Raw genomic sequence first — 16,732 nt, forward strand, 5'->3', positions numbered from 1 at the left:
ACGAATATAAGCTCCTTATGAGCAGCTGCACTAGCAACAACAATAAGAAGACCATGAGTCACAACTTAGAATCTGCCTTTTACAATGAGACAAATACAGCCAATGGAAGACCAAGAGCCATTACTTAGAATTTCACAAAGATGTCCCTTTTGGAATTTGAACCAGGGTCTCCACAGTGAGAACTCATTGCTTCAACCAACTAAGCTAAACCCCTTAGACACTATTCATGATTATGTATTTTAAAAATATATTTAATCCATTTTTAGTAAAGGGAAATTGAATTTTTGTAGGTAGACTTGTAAATGGTGGCTATGAATATGCATTTAATCTTCAAGTTTAAAAATCATATACTATTCAGTTATAAAATACAAGGTTTTCTTTATGTGAGGTTTTGGGCATAACCATTTTGAGCAGATCATCTTCATATTTCGGGTCAAATTTACAATGTGAAAGTAGCATATGAAGAAATATTTTTGGAAAGTTGGTAAAATGACCTATCTTGAGTGCAACGCGTAGGTTTTCTTCTTTTCTGTGTGGTTTTGGGGTTATTACAGCTATATTTATTAATTCTTAATCATTTGGTTATGCTCTAAGAGCTTATTCATTTTTCTCATCAAATTACTGAAAACTGTATTGTGATGGTGCAGTAAGAGTGAATATGTGAGATGCTTACAATTAGCTCAAGAAAGATGTCTCTATGTTGCGACCAACCATGGATTTCTATATTGCATTGACTTGACTGTGCCCGGGGAGGAAAAGTGGACAACTATAGTCAAGAGTGATGATAAGGCACCCATTGTTTGCTTGGATTTACTTGTCTTGAAGTCTCCCAAATATCCAGAATTTCAAGAGGATTGGGTTGCAATAGGTGATGGTAGAGGAAGAGTGACTGTCGTGCAACTTATATCTGGTAGTCTTAAGCATGAAGTTTCAAGCACTTCCGTATGGTTTGCTGAACAACAAAGGCAACTTTTAGGGATTTACTGGTGTAAGTCCTTGGGAAATAGGTAAACCATAAACCTTAATTTCTTACTGGGTTTTCATTTGTACTCTGTCATACTACAGAATAGTTTTGAGGTAATATGTTGGACTCTTCACTTTGTAGGCATCTTTTTACAACAGATCCCAAAGGAAGAGTAAAACTGTGGAGGTTGAGGTACCCATCTAGAGAAATAATTGAATCACATGAAATGGTTGAAGGGAATCCTCCAGAGGCGGCCCAGGCATCTTTAATAGCTGAATTTGTCTCAAATTTCTCAGCACGTATTGTTTGCATGGATGCAAATCTTGAGAATGAGGTATTAGTTAAGTTAACCATGTCAAATTCTACTGGCTTTGGATTATATGGTGGTTCTACTGTATTTACATTTTCAGCTCCTTAGATACATCCTAATTCTTAACAACTGGGATTCTTCATATGTTTTCAAAGAACTACATAGCACTTTTCAATGAGCACTTTCTGCATCCCCTTTTTCTAGCTTTCCACTTGTGTGTTGCCTAAAACTCTGAACTTTGTTGAGGGAGTTACACATACATCAACAATACATTTCAACTAACTGTTACACATAGATCAACAATAGATTTCAACTAACTGTTGTCCACTATATATTGATTAGGTTTCTTATCAGAATGTAGATTTCTTTTAGAGATGATGCATGCACAGACAAGATATAAACAACAAATACCTAAAAATCTTATATCAAGTCTGTGGCTTCCCCAAAAGTTCACTGTGGCAAATCTGATTTTCCTGTCTGCATATCTATCCCCAGAATCTTAATAGTAAATTTCTAGTCATATACATAGTCAGATATTTTTAAAACACTAAAGTAAGAATGGTTAGAGGTATCTACCTTACATAATTAAACATTGTTTGCATCTAAAATGAAATCTGGTTCACTATTTTTTGCTTTCAACAACTGGTTGTGTTGCAGTTACTTGTTTGTGGTGATCAGAGAGGGAATCTTGTTGTATTTAAGTTGCCCTCAGAATTGCTTGCACTTTCTCCTAATGGCACAAATTTACAAGAAATCTTTCAAGCATATTGCTCATTTAAAGGAGCTCATGGCATATCTAGTGTGGTTAGCATCTCAGTTGCAAGACCAAATGGAAATCAAATCCATATTTGTTCGGTAAGGCCAACTGCATTTTTCATTTTTGGGATGCTCATTGAGAACATTTTTTTCCAGATTCTGAGTGACAGTACCAAAGAAAGATATTGTAATTTGGACATGTATTCTAAATTGGTGCATCTCTTATCCTCTCTGTCAATGTACTCTTTTGTGTGTCCCAGACAGGTAAGGATGGATGTATCTGTAGCTATATATTTGATAATGACACCACTCAAGACTCAAATAAATTGATATTCACTGGGATTAAAGATGTACCAGAAATTACTATGGTTGAAGTTGTCCTCAATTACATAAATGTCATGGGAGATGGGATTGTAAGGAGTTTTGCGGCAGGTTTTACATCTGTAGACTTTATTTTGTGGGACATAACAAACGAGTCTGAGGTATTTGTTACAGGCATGATTTTTCTGATTGAGCTTCTTTATTTCTTAGATAGCCCAATGTAGAAGCATTAATAATATGATATTAGGAGTGGATAAAATGATGTCTAAATAGATTTCCTTGTTTCCTTGAGAGATTGCAATGATTTGAATGGTGCTCAATATATACTTAGGCATCCAGCAGGAAAAGGAACTAATTTAATTGGTATGCCAGCTTTTAAGAGTTCCTTGTGGGGGCTGGAGAAGGCCTCATTCATATTTCATTGGAATGATGCCAGAAATTCAGAATTGTTTTGCCTATTTAAAGGTTTGCCTTGACCTAGCCATTTTGCCTCAGGTCTAATTGTTTTCGTATGCTTTTGAGAAAAAGGTTTATGGATTACCAAGCTTGACAACCCTTCTGAATTGTTTTAGGATAACACAATTTATGTGCTCAGAAACTGGGTTCCGGATGATCAAATAATTTTTTTTCCTCAATCTTTACACACACAGTTTCATGGGAGAGAGATTCATTCGGTTCATTTTATTCCCATGCCATCTAGCTTGTTTTGTGGTCAGAATGATCTTGGTTGTCCGAAAATGAGCTGGATAGCTACAGGGAGTGAAGATGGAACTGTACGCATAACAAGGTAACCCTTTATTGTTTACTGGTTGGTTTTATTTATCTTGGGACCCCTGTCATGTTAAATAGCACATTCAGATGAGTGGAATGACATTCAGTAAAAGGTCTTTAAATATTATTATATATAATGTAAGTTGTAACTATTAATATGTAAGAGATTTCAATCTAGTTTGTCTGCATAGATTTGTTGATAATGAGGTTTCTATCTGCAATGTTGAGTGTTTGCATTGGTATGTATGGCAATCCTTTCCTTATTTGGACACATACAATCTTCTGGATGTTGGAAATTTTATTTAGGTATTCCTCCAAGCAGATAAACAAATTGAGTCTATCCTTATTACTCGGGGAACATGTGGGTGGATCAGCAGTAAGATCAGTTACAATCGTCTCAACGATTTATCCTTTAGTCTTGGAAGGTCATACAATTCATAATTGCAGCACGGGAAACAAAGATAATTTATTGGTGCTACTATCTGTTGGAGCCAAGCAAGTTTTAACAAGCTGGCAGCTGAAATGGGTCAATGAAAGCGATGACTGCTATGAGAATGAACTATCTAATAAAGTGGGCCCTGAATATACATCAAATTTTGAAAAATATTCATCAGAGAGAAACCAAAAGATTTCTTTCCAATGGTTGAGTACATACATGCAACCAAGATTTCATAAACTTCCCAAGAACCTGAGACGTGGAGAAAAGCAGAGTCCCACAAATGGCACAATCCCTAGAACAGTGATGCCAGAAGCTCTCATCGAGCATACATCGGAGCAAGATGAAAGTGGTGGAGAAAAGTTGAAGCCCATCATTGGGCAGAAGACTCAAGATGACTGGAGGTACTTAGCCGTGACAGCTTTCATGGTGCAGGCAACTGACCCCAGGTGCATTTTTCAACATTTTAATGTCATTTGATTCATTAAATTGCTTGCTTTGATATTTCTCTATATTTATATGAACATCAATCATGTTCTCTAGTTCAGGCCTTGATTTTACAAGGTATGTAGGACACTAATACCATAGCATTCAACGTTGCTGATGGGTATTTTTATATTTCTTATCCAGGTCAGTTGTCTGCTTTGTTGTAACTGCATGTTCAAATGCCACACTTACCTTGCAGGCTCTCCTATTGCCAGATCGTCTCTGGTACTATCCATTTTCAGCATGGCAACTTTTTGCGATTATGTTGTGAAGTTTCTGTACCTAATGGAGGAAATTACTGATTAGAAATAGCTGGCTTAGCTGAAACCAATTGTGTTTTTATTCATCCATTGAAATCCCTAATTGAGTATTGGTTTAAATTTAATTCATTTATTTGTGTTGTTTTAAGGTTTGAGGTGGCTGTTTTGGATCACGAGAGGGCACTGATTTTAGCCTTACAGCATGTTGTTATTCCTGTCTACCATTTTGGCTCTGGTAATCTCCTTGGCTTTCAAGAGTTTATAGTCACTTTTAGAGAGTAAACTGATTTCAAACTGTCTAGATATGTATTCAGCATAGATTTTGTCCACCAACTGCCATTTGTTTTGTCATGTGCTTTTAGTGCATTTTCTATATTCAGCTGAATTTTGAAATCAAAATGTTTGTTATTCATCTTTCACCATGTATGAATGAGAGAATGAATTAAAGGCACTTGTTCTAGCCAATGCTTCTGGGTGGTTTTATTTAGGCTGATGTATTGCAGAAATTTTGGCTTTGGTATGGGTCTGCAAGGGTCCTGGTTTCACTGTGGGTTTGATCCTGCCAATTCTCCGTGGGATTGAAAGATTGGAACAATGACCTTCTGCCACCCTCATACAATGCATTTGGCCATTTGTCTGATTGGAATCGTTCCCAAGATCCTATTTGGCACATTGACATACATCCTGGGGGCCCATACTTGTCGACACAAGGGGACCAGTTTGAACTGCTTCTTTCCTGTACAGAGGTGTTCTAGGTTGTAGACAAATATGAAATAGATTCTGAATGCCCTGTTGTCAATTCACACAGTTAAATATCCCTTAGAGGGTGAAAGACCTACAAATTGATTATATCACAAATTCCATAAATACTTTGTTTGTTTGCTTGGTCTTGAAGGGAGGAATTCCCAATAATGTATTATTAGACTGTTAATGCTCGTCTGCTGTTATAAGTATTATTGAGTTGCTTATTTTACATTATTATCAATATTATAATCTTAACAAACCATAAATTATAAATAAATATTTTTATTTTTAATATATTTATATATATTACAATTGAAAATAAAAACTATATATAATTTCTGTTATTTTTTAGTCTATCTATCCATCCATATAAATCTAATATGGTTGCATCTGGCTCTACTATATATATAAGTTACTGGTTTGAATCCGGATGCATATGCAAGTATGGGAATTTTTTTTGTGGCTACGTGATTATTTTTTGGTGGTTATGGATTGCAGTTGTGTATGTGTGTGTAACTTTTTTATAAATTTATATAACCAAAAAACTAAAGAAATGTACAGAAATCATCTGATACTGATAGTATTATTTATTTATTAATTTTCAGCTCCAAATGCCCAGTGCAAAGTTAAACGCTAAATAATTAATCAGTGTCAAAGGATCAATATATATATATATATATATATGTTACTGGTTTGAATTTGGACGCAGATGCAGGTATGAGAAATTTGTATGTGGCTATGTGATTTTTCGGGGTGGTTTTGGATGTGGTTGGGTACATGTCCATATATATATTATATGTACACACACACACACACACACCAAAAAACTAAAGAACTGTAAAGAATTAATAGTATATGTGTGTGTGTGTGTGTGTGTATAGATATATGCATATATGTACACACACACACACACACATGCAGAGTTAAATGCTAAATAATTTATCACTCAGTCAAAGGATCAATAGTTTATGCACAAAATGGGCTTGTGCCTTTGGTGAAATGGTGGGGCTTCTTGCCTGTAGCACCTACAACCAAGGTTCAAGTCTCCACAGGGTTGCTCTCTACTATGGTTCTTAATTGAGAATTGTTGACTTTGACTCTTGGTGAAATAGTGGGCTTCAGTGCTTACAACCAAGGTTTGAAGAACATTGTTGGCTTCGGCGTATTAGCCCATTTTTTAAAATTAAGATTCAAATTAGATGTGAAATGGGCAAGCAATCAAACACAGAGTAGACAAGGCTCAATGCCTTCAACCAACGAAAAACTAATCCGAGCAAAATCAGTTGTAGAAACAGTTATGAGCTTCTGTCCAAGTTACACAACATCAAGGGGGAGGAAATCACTAGAGAATGGAAATCAAAAAACCCCTAATCCACACATTTGCAAAAATTAGGGCACAACAACAACTCCAAGGGAACTTGGGTTACCTAAGATTCAACGACACCTATAGGTAAATTGTAACATAAGAATTTTCTAGGCTGAAATAAATTACTAAATACTTAAATAAAAGCAGCAATGAAAGAAGCATACATGATCATATTAAAGAAGTAAACATTCATAACACCTTACAATCCATTTCATGTGAAAAATAACTGAAAAACTGAACTAATTGATTTATACAACATAAACTAAATCATTTCCATTCTTTTCATGAATTAATTACGAGAAAGAAAAGAAAATATATTACATGATAAAGATTTGAAAAGAAAACATACAATCCTAGCTGAGGTATTTGTTGATGTTGTGCAAGCCTCGACTTTAAGGTAATAGGAGAAGCATTAGCTTAGGCTTAACCTCCCAACCACCGACCTTTTTAATTCCCACACATACTTTTTGACAAGAAAGGCCCTCCCTACCATGGGGTTAGGCTTGGGGCACTCACTATCAGTCTAGCCATCCAAGCAATACCGGTGTTTAGAATGTCCGCTTAGTTAATAGACGAACATGACTGATTAACTGGCACCACTGGCATCATGTGATCTATAGAAGACAAACATGCCTTTAACGATCTTGGCCAAGGTTTTTAGATGGGTTTAAGTTACCTGATCAACACAGCTCGACTTGACAACAAGGTATATGAATTGGACAATACATGAGATTACTTTATAGTCCATAAAGTTTGTGCATAAAAGTTATTATGATAGTTCTGATTCTATTGGTTCCCTTCTAGGAACCATCTTCACCTCTTCACCCCTTTCATGGCTATTCCAATCGAGGTGACTCGCAAGCATTGATCATTTATGGGAATTTTCCATTTGCAATTCATGGCTGTCACTCAGCCGATACAGAGTTGAAAATCAATTACTGGCATTTAGCCATCTTGAGACTCAAGACAAAGATTTTAATCATCAGATTAAAGGAAGGAATTATTGTTCAAATATGACACATACTTCTCTTGATCGATTTATATCAGTTCGCCATAGACATTGGTTAAAGAAAATAAAGGAAGCTCGATAGACTTGCTCTATCATTATAATCATTTTGCATCGCAAATATGCTTGAGGAAAAACAATGGCATATCTTAGGAAATCAATACTTGCATCATGGTTCTGCTATCTAAATGACAAGAACAAAAGTTTTTACATAACCTGATTATTGTGATTTAAAAAATCGGGTAGTCCCGACTGGTAGGCTTCCAAGGTCTGAATTGTGATCTTTGTATAATCGCAATGCTTGGTGTAACACTCAAAATTGAGAGTTGAATGAAAAAAAAAGGTGCCAAACGGAAGAACAAGTCGTATGGAAGGAAAAAGAAAATACGAGTCCTGACTTGGTGAAATAAACATATAAAGCTTGAAGCCGTGTCCCAAGGTGGCAGTTTAAAACAAGAACTTCGGTTTCTTGGTTCACCAATTCAGAGTTTCAAGGAGCGCCATGTGCATTCAATGTTTCACATAAATTTTAAAGAGCTCCTTTGAAAAATAATTTAAAAGAAATTTAAAGTCTATTCGTGTATATATATATTTGCATATATATTATTTAGCAATGATGCCATCATGCTGATATTTTGTCCAAGGTCATACCTATTAGATACGTATATCTATATACGTGCGTAATTCGAGAAATTATGATTTATTTTAGTCTCATATCCTCCTGATATTCATCTATACTCATGCATATGGTTATACATATGCTAATAGAGACGATCTATTGAATTATTACCATGGTGGTATCATATATATATATATATATATATATATATGAAGAGGAGAAAAAAATGAAGATGCCATCATCGAATTAACAAGTTAATGGTTTTGAATATGAAATTTGGTTATGAATAAAATATAAGTGTTTTTATATGTTTTCCAAGTAAGCTCTTGTGTGTCCAATGTATGTACCTTGCTATGAAGTCAGTAGGTCCTTACCAAGATAGTTAGAGGCCATACCTGAAAAATTAGATCAATGGACTAAAGTAGTGCCCCATTCCTTTAAATCCTGTTTAGCAATGCTTTCTACACTTCGTCTACTCCTGCAACCATCCGTGCAACATTTCCACAATAATAACCAGTTCTTTCAATTTAAATCAATATTAGAATATAACACAGATAACTAAAACGATGGTTAACTATTGTTGACCAAATTTGCCTTCTCACCAAAATCACCACATTCAAATTTAAAAGGATAAACAGCCACTTCCCATTTTAAAATTTAATGCCATGGAGAAATAATATCGTGAGATCGGGAGCCAAAAGTCAAGGGTTCATGATGCTACGACAAGGGGTCCACCGTAAGATTGTGGGGCAATTTTCAAAGGACCTTTGATGTTACAATATGGTGTAAGATCGCGCAAGCAAAAGGTGAGGTCCTTCGATGCTACGATATGATCGAGAGGTCGAGAAAGTGAAACATAAGGTTTACGATGTTACGCCAGACTTGTAAGATCGGGGAATCAAAGGATCGGGAAAGGAGAAAGAAAAGCTTAAATGCCAGTCGAGTGGTTGGAGGCCTTAAAGGGTTTAGCTGCCATGTTATGACAAAAGCTTTAATTGTAGCATTGGGAAGGAGAAATGTTAGTGATACGATGATATGCTAGAACAACCAAGGAGACTGTAGGATTGTAAGGCCAAAGATGAAGACGTGAGATCTTACGAAGTTGCTGGATTTTGTAAGGTCGTAAAGGAGATTTTGCTTGGTTTCGATCTTACGTTTGAGAAACATGTGGGGTCAACTATTCCGAAGGGTGTCAGTTTATACCTTCCACTGTCTGATGCAAATAGATCAATGATGGTCGCTTTGTCGCTATAGGAAGTTGCTCGATATTTATTCATACCGACAAAGCGACGAGTTGATGCGTGGCAGGTGGGTTCGTTCTTTTGTGGGCCGCAGTGTGGTGGGTTAGTGTTAGACAGGTTGGCAAAGGACTGTGTTTCTATTGGTTGTGCACTGATTGGTTGGGTGTACCTTTGAAGCCGTCAGATGGAGGAAGATCGACGTCTCTCGCTTTGTCGCTATGGGAAAATGATTGACCTTTAGCTATAGCGACATAGCGAGGTCTTGCCACGTGTCTCGGCGGGCCTAAAAAGGCAGTCACAGTTAAGGTTAACTGTTATGAGACATTATGGTTAAGTTGGAAAGTTGGCGTGGTTAGTAAGTAATATAGTCAACCACGCGGAGACCTTGCTAGGGTGGCAAAATGAAATAAGGTTATTGGTCCACATGGCCCATCTTGGTTGTAGAATTCAGTTGACTTTTTGACTATGCTGATTTGTCGAGCCAGAAGCGAGAAGGATTCTTTTTCTTGCACGATCCGATCTTATGATCATTTCCAACCACTTTCTAATGAATGTTGCGTCCAGTGAATGAAGGAAAACACTCCATCTTTGATTTTATTCATCTACTTGGTGAGAGTAATTTAATGGCGCCGTTCTGTCTTCTCAAGGCTTTGTTTTGGCAAAATATTGGATTTCATTGTGTTTGAATCTGTGCCAAGATTACATTTCATCCAGATTTGAATGATTGTTCTCTGCAATCTTAAATGGTAGTGGTTGAGTTTGGTTTACGACAAAAAATATCTCAGTTATGCCTGAGCTATAAAGGCAGTTTTTGTAAATTTTGTAAAGGTTGACTTTTCTTTGTTTTCTCTGATATTGCTTTGCAAGTTCACTGTAAGTTCTCTTTGCCTCTAAACTTATATAACATTCTACTTTATCTCTTCAAACATTGATGTATTTTGCAAGTCGTATTTGCCTCTTATTAGTGTACTGTGGATATCTGCAATCTTGCATGATAGTATCTCCTTTTGGCCTATGAATGATATATAAGTGAACTCTCTTCTTCCTTGTGTCATTTATTTGGGTTTTCTGATTTGCATGTGATTGATAGATTAAAACAAGTCTGGATGTGTATATCTTTTGGTGTTATGATGGTTCATAAGTGCATGTATGGGCAAAGATTAGTTTGAACATTCTATTTCGGTGCATCACCCCTTTAGGTTAGAATAGGTAGATTTGCTTTCATGCATTCCTTCTCCCTTTTCCTCTCTAGGTGTACTTAGGTGCACCTTGATAGCAAAGGAAGCCGACCTTCTCCGGAGACTCAACCTCACAGTTCAAGTCCCATAGCTTGGAGGTTGTTTCCATGTTTCACAAGGTTGTCCTTAGGTAAAAACTTTGGACAAGGGTGCAAACTTTTGTGACAACAGTTTTTGGCACGCCCGGTGGGACAATATTCAAAAAATTTCAAGTCTACTGGTGTCAAAAGGAAGATTTCAAGATTAATGCTGAGGAAACAGTGCTGCTCTTAGTATTCCAGGCTTTTAAGAGGCTCATTTCTACAAAGCACTTGGTGACTCTACACCCGTCATATCTAGTTCAGATCGAGTTGCAGTGATTCATGCCTAAAGCTGAAACAATGGCATCTTCTATAGGTAATTTTCAATATCAAAAACTCTCATTTTCAAATCCTAGAAGAAGAAAGACCAGAGTATCTTTATCACCAGTTAGGAGTACAGCAGTAACAAATACACTTGCAAGATCCATCTCTACTCCTGTTGTTAGATCTCAGCCTAGGTTGCCGTCTGCCCATATAAATAGACCATTATTCCATATAGCACAGCCTAGAGCTCATGCTTTTGCCACCTTTAATGGTGGAAGTCCTCTCTTATTGGCCCAAAGACATGACATACCAGTATCAGCCCTCAAATGTATACTTGAATTTATTGGTGAAACTTCCATTTCTCCCTTAGAACATATCCAAGAAGTTGCAAATGTTTGTAATATTCATGGTATATCTGAGGATGATGTTGCTGTTAGGCTTCTGGCTTCATCCTTAAAAGGGAAGGCCTTACAATAGTATAGAAGTTTAGCTCATAACTCTATTACTGATCGGGATGGGTTGGGAGCCGGATTATGTAAGCACTTTGAAGATAAAAATGATCACCTATCACTTTTGGAGCAATTGACAACTATCAAGAGAGCACCCCATGAGTGCATGACTGATTTTAACTATAGATTTCAGAAGACATGGGATATAATACCTACTTCAGTAAAGCCTACCCTTGGTAATGCCTTCCTACATTATCTCAAAGCTTTTAATAATGACATTGCCACCACAATCCAAACCATGGGAGGAGACACTTTACCTAATGCTTATGAAATTTCAATAAGGGCAGCAAACATATTGATACAAGGAGGAAAGTTAGCTCCAAGGCCTCCTATGCCTTTCTTCCCTAATATCCCAAATCACTAACCAACAATGGCCCGTATTCGAACATCCTCCATATCACAACCTCTTGCTATACCCCTAGTGGCCTCCACTACTGCAAGTGAGTTCGGAGAATTGAGGGACATGATGCAGGCCCTTATGTTAAGTAATCAAAAATTGCACAATCAGGGCTCTAAAATTGGCAAGGAGGTGTGAGACCAAGGAAAGAAGCTAGAGGACAATCTCTCAGTGGTCCAAAAATTGGGTAACAAAGTGGTGACGTTGGAAAGGCAGCAAGCTCAAGGTAGTAAGGCTCATCAATTGCAATATCAAACTCCAAACAGTGGTAGGCCTTGCAATATCAAACTCCGAACAGTGGTAGGCCTCCAAATCATAATTATGGGAATAATTCTTTTGATCAGAATAGGCAGAATAGTCATGCTTCTACTTCAAATACAAATCAAAGTAGGGCTCTAATCCCTTAGAAAAATTTGGTTCAAGATCAAGACTTTTGTCCTTCTTGTAATTATTCATATGGTTCCTGTATGTGCCAGAAGGCAAAAGAGTTCCTAGCAGTAACTACACAGGACCCATATGCTAGACAGCAATATAATGCCCCTCAGTCTACTAATGTTGCCCATTTGCAGCAACCAGGGGATTGCTTTTTTATGAATTATCAAGTGGAGGAACATTGTAATGTAAACCAAGATTCTATTGCTCACAATACGACGAGAAAGAGGAGAGCCATTGAAGATGCTATACCCCCCTCCCTAAGTAGGCCTTGACTTCAAATACAATACCTCATATACAAGTAGTAAATGATCAATCAAATACCTTTCAGCAGCGAAGGCAAAATAATAGTAGAAAGGATGTGGGTGATCCTCAGGTTGTTCCATCTCAACTTCCTACAAATGCAGCTCCCAAAGCTTCTACGAGAGCACATAATGCATTCATTCAATGTAGTAGATCAGATGAAGAAGACAAATGTAAACATTTCTTTGTGGGATGTTGTTGCTGCTATACCTATGCAGAAGAGGTTACTGCAGCAAGAATTGGAGAGCATTGAACTAAAGGATCAGCCACCTAGCATGGAAAGTGCCACAAGCCTAGTACAACCATCAAAGGAGGTAGAAACAAATAAAAAGGTTAGACCTCCATTTTATGTTTCTCTGATTATAGGGGATAAACTAGTCCACAATTGCATGATTGATTTAGAGGCTAGTATTTCAGTGATGCCTAAGTGTGTTGTTGATGCTTTAGAAATGAAATATGAACCCATTGTTAGGGATGTATTACAGTTGGATGGTAGGACTGTCAAAACTGTAGGGATCAATAGGAATGTGGAAATGGCCCTACATGCATGCCCTGGTTGTACTGTAGTCCAAGAAATATCAATTGCTGAAGTCAAGCCACACTTTGCCATCTATCTTTCAAGAGATTTTATCGCCCAAATAGGTGGTTACATATCTTTTGATTGGTCATATATGGTTTTTAGAGCAAGATATGGGACCAAGGCTTCAATCAGAGCAGAGCCTCTAACCCTCCATCATATTGAAACCTACACCCCTAATCTCATCAATATGAATTGCACTATCCTAGAAATGGATGAGAATGACAGTGTTAATGAGCCTGCCATTTCTCTAGCAGAGATACCTGATTTTCTCTTAGATGAATGGGCTAGTGCATATCAATTTGATCCCATATTAGAAACCCTTGAGACAGGTCTTGGTACATACTGTGTGTCAATAAAAGGATGCCCTTGTCCCTAACCTTATGGAAACCAAAGAAGATGTGTGTGGGATATGGAGTATGTATTTTGATGGATCAATAAATAAGAATGGATTAGGGGCTAGTGTGATGTTGATTTCTCCTGCGCTAGAAAGGTACTACTCTTTTAGGCTCCAATTTAGTTGTACTCATAATTTGGCCAAGTATGAATCCTTGATTTATGGTCTCCTACTTGCTCAAAAAAGAGGAATTCAAGCCTTAAGTGTATATGGAGATAGTGACTTGGTGGTTAATCAAGTGAGAAATCAAAATATCACTAAAAATGGTTTGCTCAAGTCTTACAAACATAGAGTTTGGGATTTGCTTGAAGGTTTAAATGCATTTAATATTCAGAGTGTCCGAACAAACAAAAACAAAAATGATGATAGGCTTGCAACCATTGGTGCTCATTATGATATACCAGAGCATGTTACTGATGAAAGGAAGCAACAAATCAGAATTGTTGTAAGACCTGCCATCCCAGATAATTGCACAAATTGGCAAGTATTTGATTCTGATTTACATATTGTTGATTTCTTGCAAATGAAGCAGAGTTCTTTGCTAGAAATCAGTCCAAGCTGCAAAGTCAGTATGGGGACTAGATTACGAACCTAAACTCCAACAAATTGCCTAAAGGTCTAGTCACCTTAGAGGGCATTTTCAACTCTGATGATCAAGCAAAAGGCAGAGGTCCAAACCTGATCGCAAAGAGGGATGACTACACTCTTGTCACTGTTGCTGACGGAAAGACTCTTAACTTGGGGAAGGTATGCATTGATGCTGAACAAGAAGTTTTCATTAATTTATGTCAAGAATTCAAAGATGTTATTGCTTGGACATATGAAGACTTAAGGGGTTTTGACCGAAATTTATTTGAGCATACCATAGATTTAAACCATGATGCTAAGCCTATTAGACAAAAACAGAGGCCAGTGAATCCTAAGATTGAACCTTTAATGAGAAAAGAACCATCCAAACTTATAGAAGCCATTATCATTTTTCCTATTAAGCACTCTTCATGGGTAGCCAATCTTGTTCGCGTTAGAAAGAAGAATGGAGAGATTAGGTTATGTGTAGATTTTAGAGATCTTAATAAGGCTTCTCTTAAAGATCACCATCCCCTTCATTCTATGGAACAAATTCTATCCAAGGTGAGTGACTCAGAAAGGTTTTCTTTCTTAGATGGTTTTTCAGGCTATCATCAGGTGCTAGTCCAAGAGTTAGATAGATGTAAAACAACATTCACTACCAAATGGGGTACCTATGCTTATTGGAAAATGCCATTTGGACTAACTAATGCAGGTGCCACATTTTAGAAGGCAATGGAGATGGCTTTCAAGGGTGTGCTGGAAAATTTTGTATTAGTCTATCTTGATGATATAAATGTTTTCTCAAAACATGCAGCAGATCATTTTGATCATTTGAGACTGATATTTGAAAGATGTAGAGAGTATGGTGTGTCCCAGAATCCCAAGAAGTGTGTGTTTGCCACTAACCAAGGAAAGCTCCTAGGACATTGTGTCAAGAGATGGGTTGATAATAGATCCAGAGCGAGTAGAAGCAATTCTCTCTCTCCTACTTCCCAGTCATAAGAAAGGATTATAGAGCTTTCTTGGTAGGATCAACTTCGTAAGAAGATTCATCCTTGACCTTGCCTCCACGGTGAAGCTTCTCATAGCTATGTTGAAGAAGAACATGGTGTTTACTTGGACCAAGGAGGGGAAAGCAAGTTTTGAAGAGATCAAGAAATCAATTGCATCAGCTCCCACTCTTGGCAATCTCGGATTTGATAGAGGCTTCACCCTTTACTCCCTTGGAGGAGAATCAAGTATATCAGCTATTTCGACACAGCTGAATGACGAGAATTTGGAGCAGCCCATTGCTTTCTTTAGCAGGGGGCTTAAGGATTATGAAGGAAGATATAGCTATGTAGAGAAACAAGTCCTTGTTGTTGTAAGGGCTCTCAAAAACTTCTGACATCTTTTGTCTCATAACAAGGTTCAGCTCTTGGTTCCACATGCAAGTGTAAAGGAGTTCCTGCTGAACAAAAATTTCAATGAAAAAAGAGCTGGTTGGGTCACAAAAGTCATGGAATATGACATTGATATCAGGATCACCAAACTTGTGAGAGGCAGGGGATTGTGTGAGCAAATGGTCTCTTCTTTTGAGACACCCGGGGAAGCTGCCCTCGTAATACAGGATGAGCAACCAGCAAGAAACGATAATCCAAAGAGTTGGATAGATGAAATGATGACCTTCTTGATAGGAAGTGGATATCTGCAAGGATTGGATAGAACTAAAAGGAGACAATATAGGCTGCAATCAATTCCTTATGTCATAGTTGATGGTATCCTTTTTAGAGGAGATTTTAATGGAGCCCTATTAAGATGCATTGACACAGACCAAGCTGAAAGAATGATCAAAGAGCTTCATGATGGTCCTGATGGTGGCCACTTCTCAGCAAGGACAACTGCAATGAAGATCATGAGGGCTGGTTACTACTAGCCATCCTTGTTCCATGATTGTCATAAGTATTTAAGGAAGTGTGAAAAATGTGCCTTCTTCTTTGGTAAGCAAAAGCTTGCAGCTCTTCCTCTTCATCCCATTCAGGTGGACCGACCTTTTGCTCAATGGGGATTGGATTTCATAGGCCTTATCAATCCTTCTTCCAGCGCTCGTAGCAAGTGGATTTTAGCTACTACAGATTACTTTACCAGATGGACAGAAGCAATAACACTAAAGGATGCCACAAAATCTTCTGTTATTGAATTCCTTGATGGAATCGTGACCAGGTTTGGTGCCCCTTCAACCCTTATTTTAGATAATGCAAAATCTTTTGTAGGAGCTCAGATTTGTGCATGGGCACTTGATCATAATAGTTACTTGAGCACATCCTCAAACTACTACCCTCAAGGCAATGGATTGACTGAGTCATCCAACAAAAACCTAATCAGGATTATGAAAAGGACTATAGAGGACAATCAGAGATGTTGGCATCAAAAGTTGAGGGCAACATTGTGGGTTGATAGAATAACACCTAAGAGGGCCATAGGAATTTCACTCTTTATGTTGGTATATGGCAAGGAAGCCAGACTTCCAATTTCATTAGACTTTCCATCCCTAGAACTAGCTCATCAACTGGAGCTAATGGAAAATGATGCCATGATAGTAAGAATAGCAGAACTGATGGAACTAGAAGAGAAAGCAAACCCTAGAAACGCCTTAACAACAGGTGAAAAGGAGTTTTGACAGGAATGTTAGGGTCAAAATTTTTA

General features: G+C 37.5%; 1 protein-coding gene across 4 annotated transcripts in view; it reads left to right on the forward strand.

The window, feature by feature from the left end:
- The window catches only part of LOC149561457 (Transducin family protein / WD-40 repeat family protein), a 175,252-nt gene that overhangs the window by 88,549 nt on the left and 69,971 nt on the right, over positions 1-16,732 (forward strand). For all 4 annotated transcript variants that reach the window (XM_089825160.1, XM_089825159.1, XM_089825161.1 and 1 more), the window contains 9 exons: positions 648-1,007; positions 1,106-1,298; positions 1,932-2,129; positions 2,291-2,512; positions 2,724-2,816; positions 2,924-3,138; positions 3,429-4,007; positions 4,189-4,269; positions 4,454-4,539. In XM_089825160.1, the coding sequence (XP_089681286.1) occupies positions 648-1,007; positions 1,106-1,298; positions 1,932-2,129; positions 2,291-2,512; positions 2,724-2,816; positions 2,924-3,138; positions 3,429-4,007; positions 4,189-4,269; positions 4,454-4,539 (2,027 nt within the window). The remainder of the gene's footprint in view (positions 1-647; positions 1,008-1,105; positions 1,299-1,931; positions 2,130-2,290; positions 2,513-2,723; positions 2,817-2,923; positions 3,139-3,428; positions 4,008-4,188; positions 4,270-4,453; positions 4,540-16,732) is intronic.

The sequence above is a fragment of the Cupressus sempervirens genome, chromosome 4 (genome assembly GCF_028749045.1).
Source record: "Cupressus sempervirens isolate cs-2001-9-10 chromosome 4, ASM2874904v1, whole genome shotgun sequence".
Lineage (NCBI taxonomy): Eukaryota > Viridiplantae > Streptophyta > Pinopsida > Cupressales > Cupressaceae > Cupressus > Cupressus sempervirens.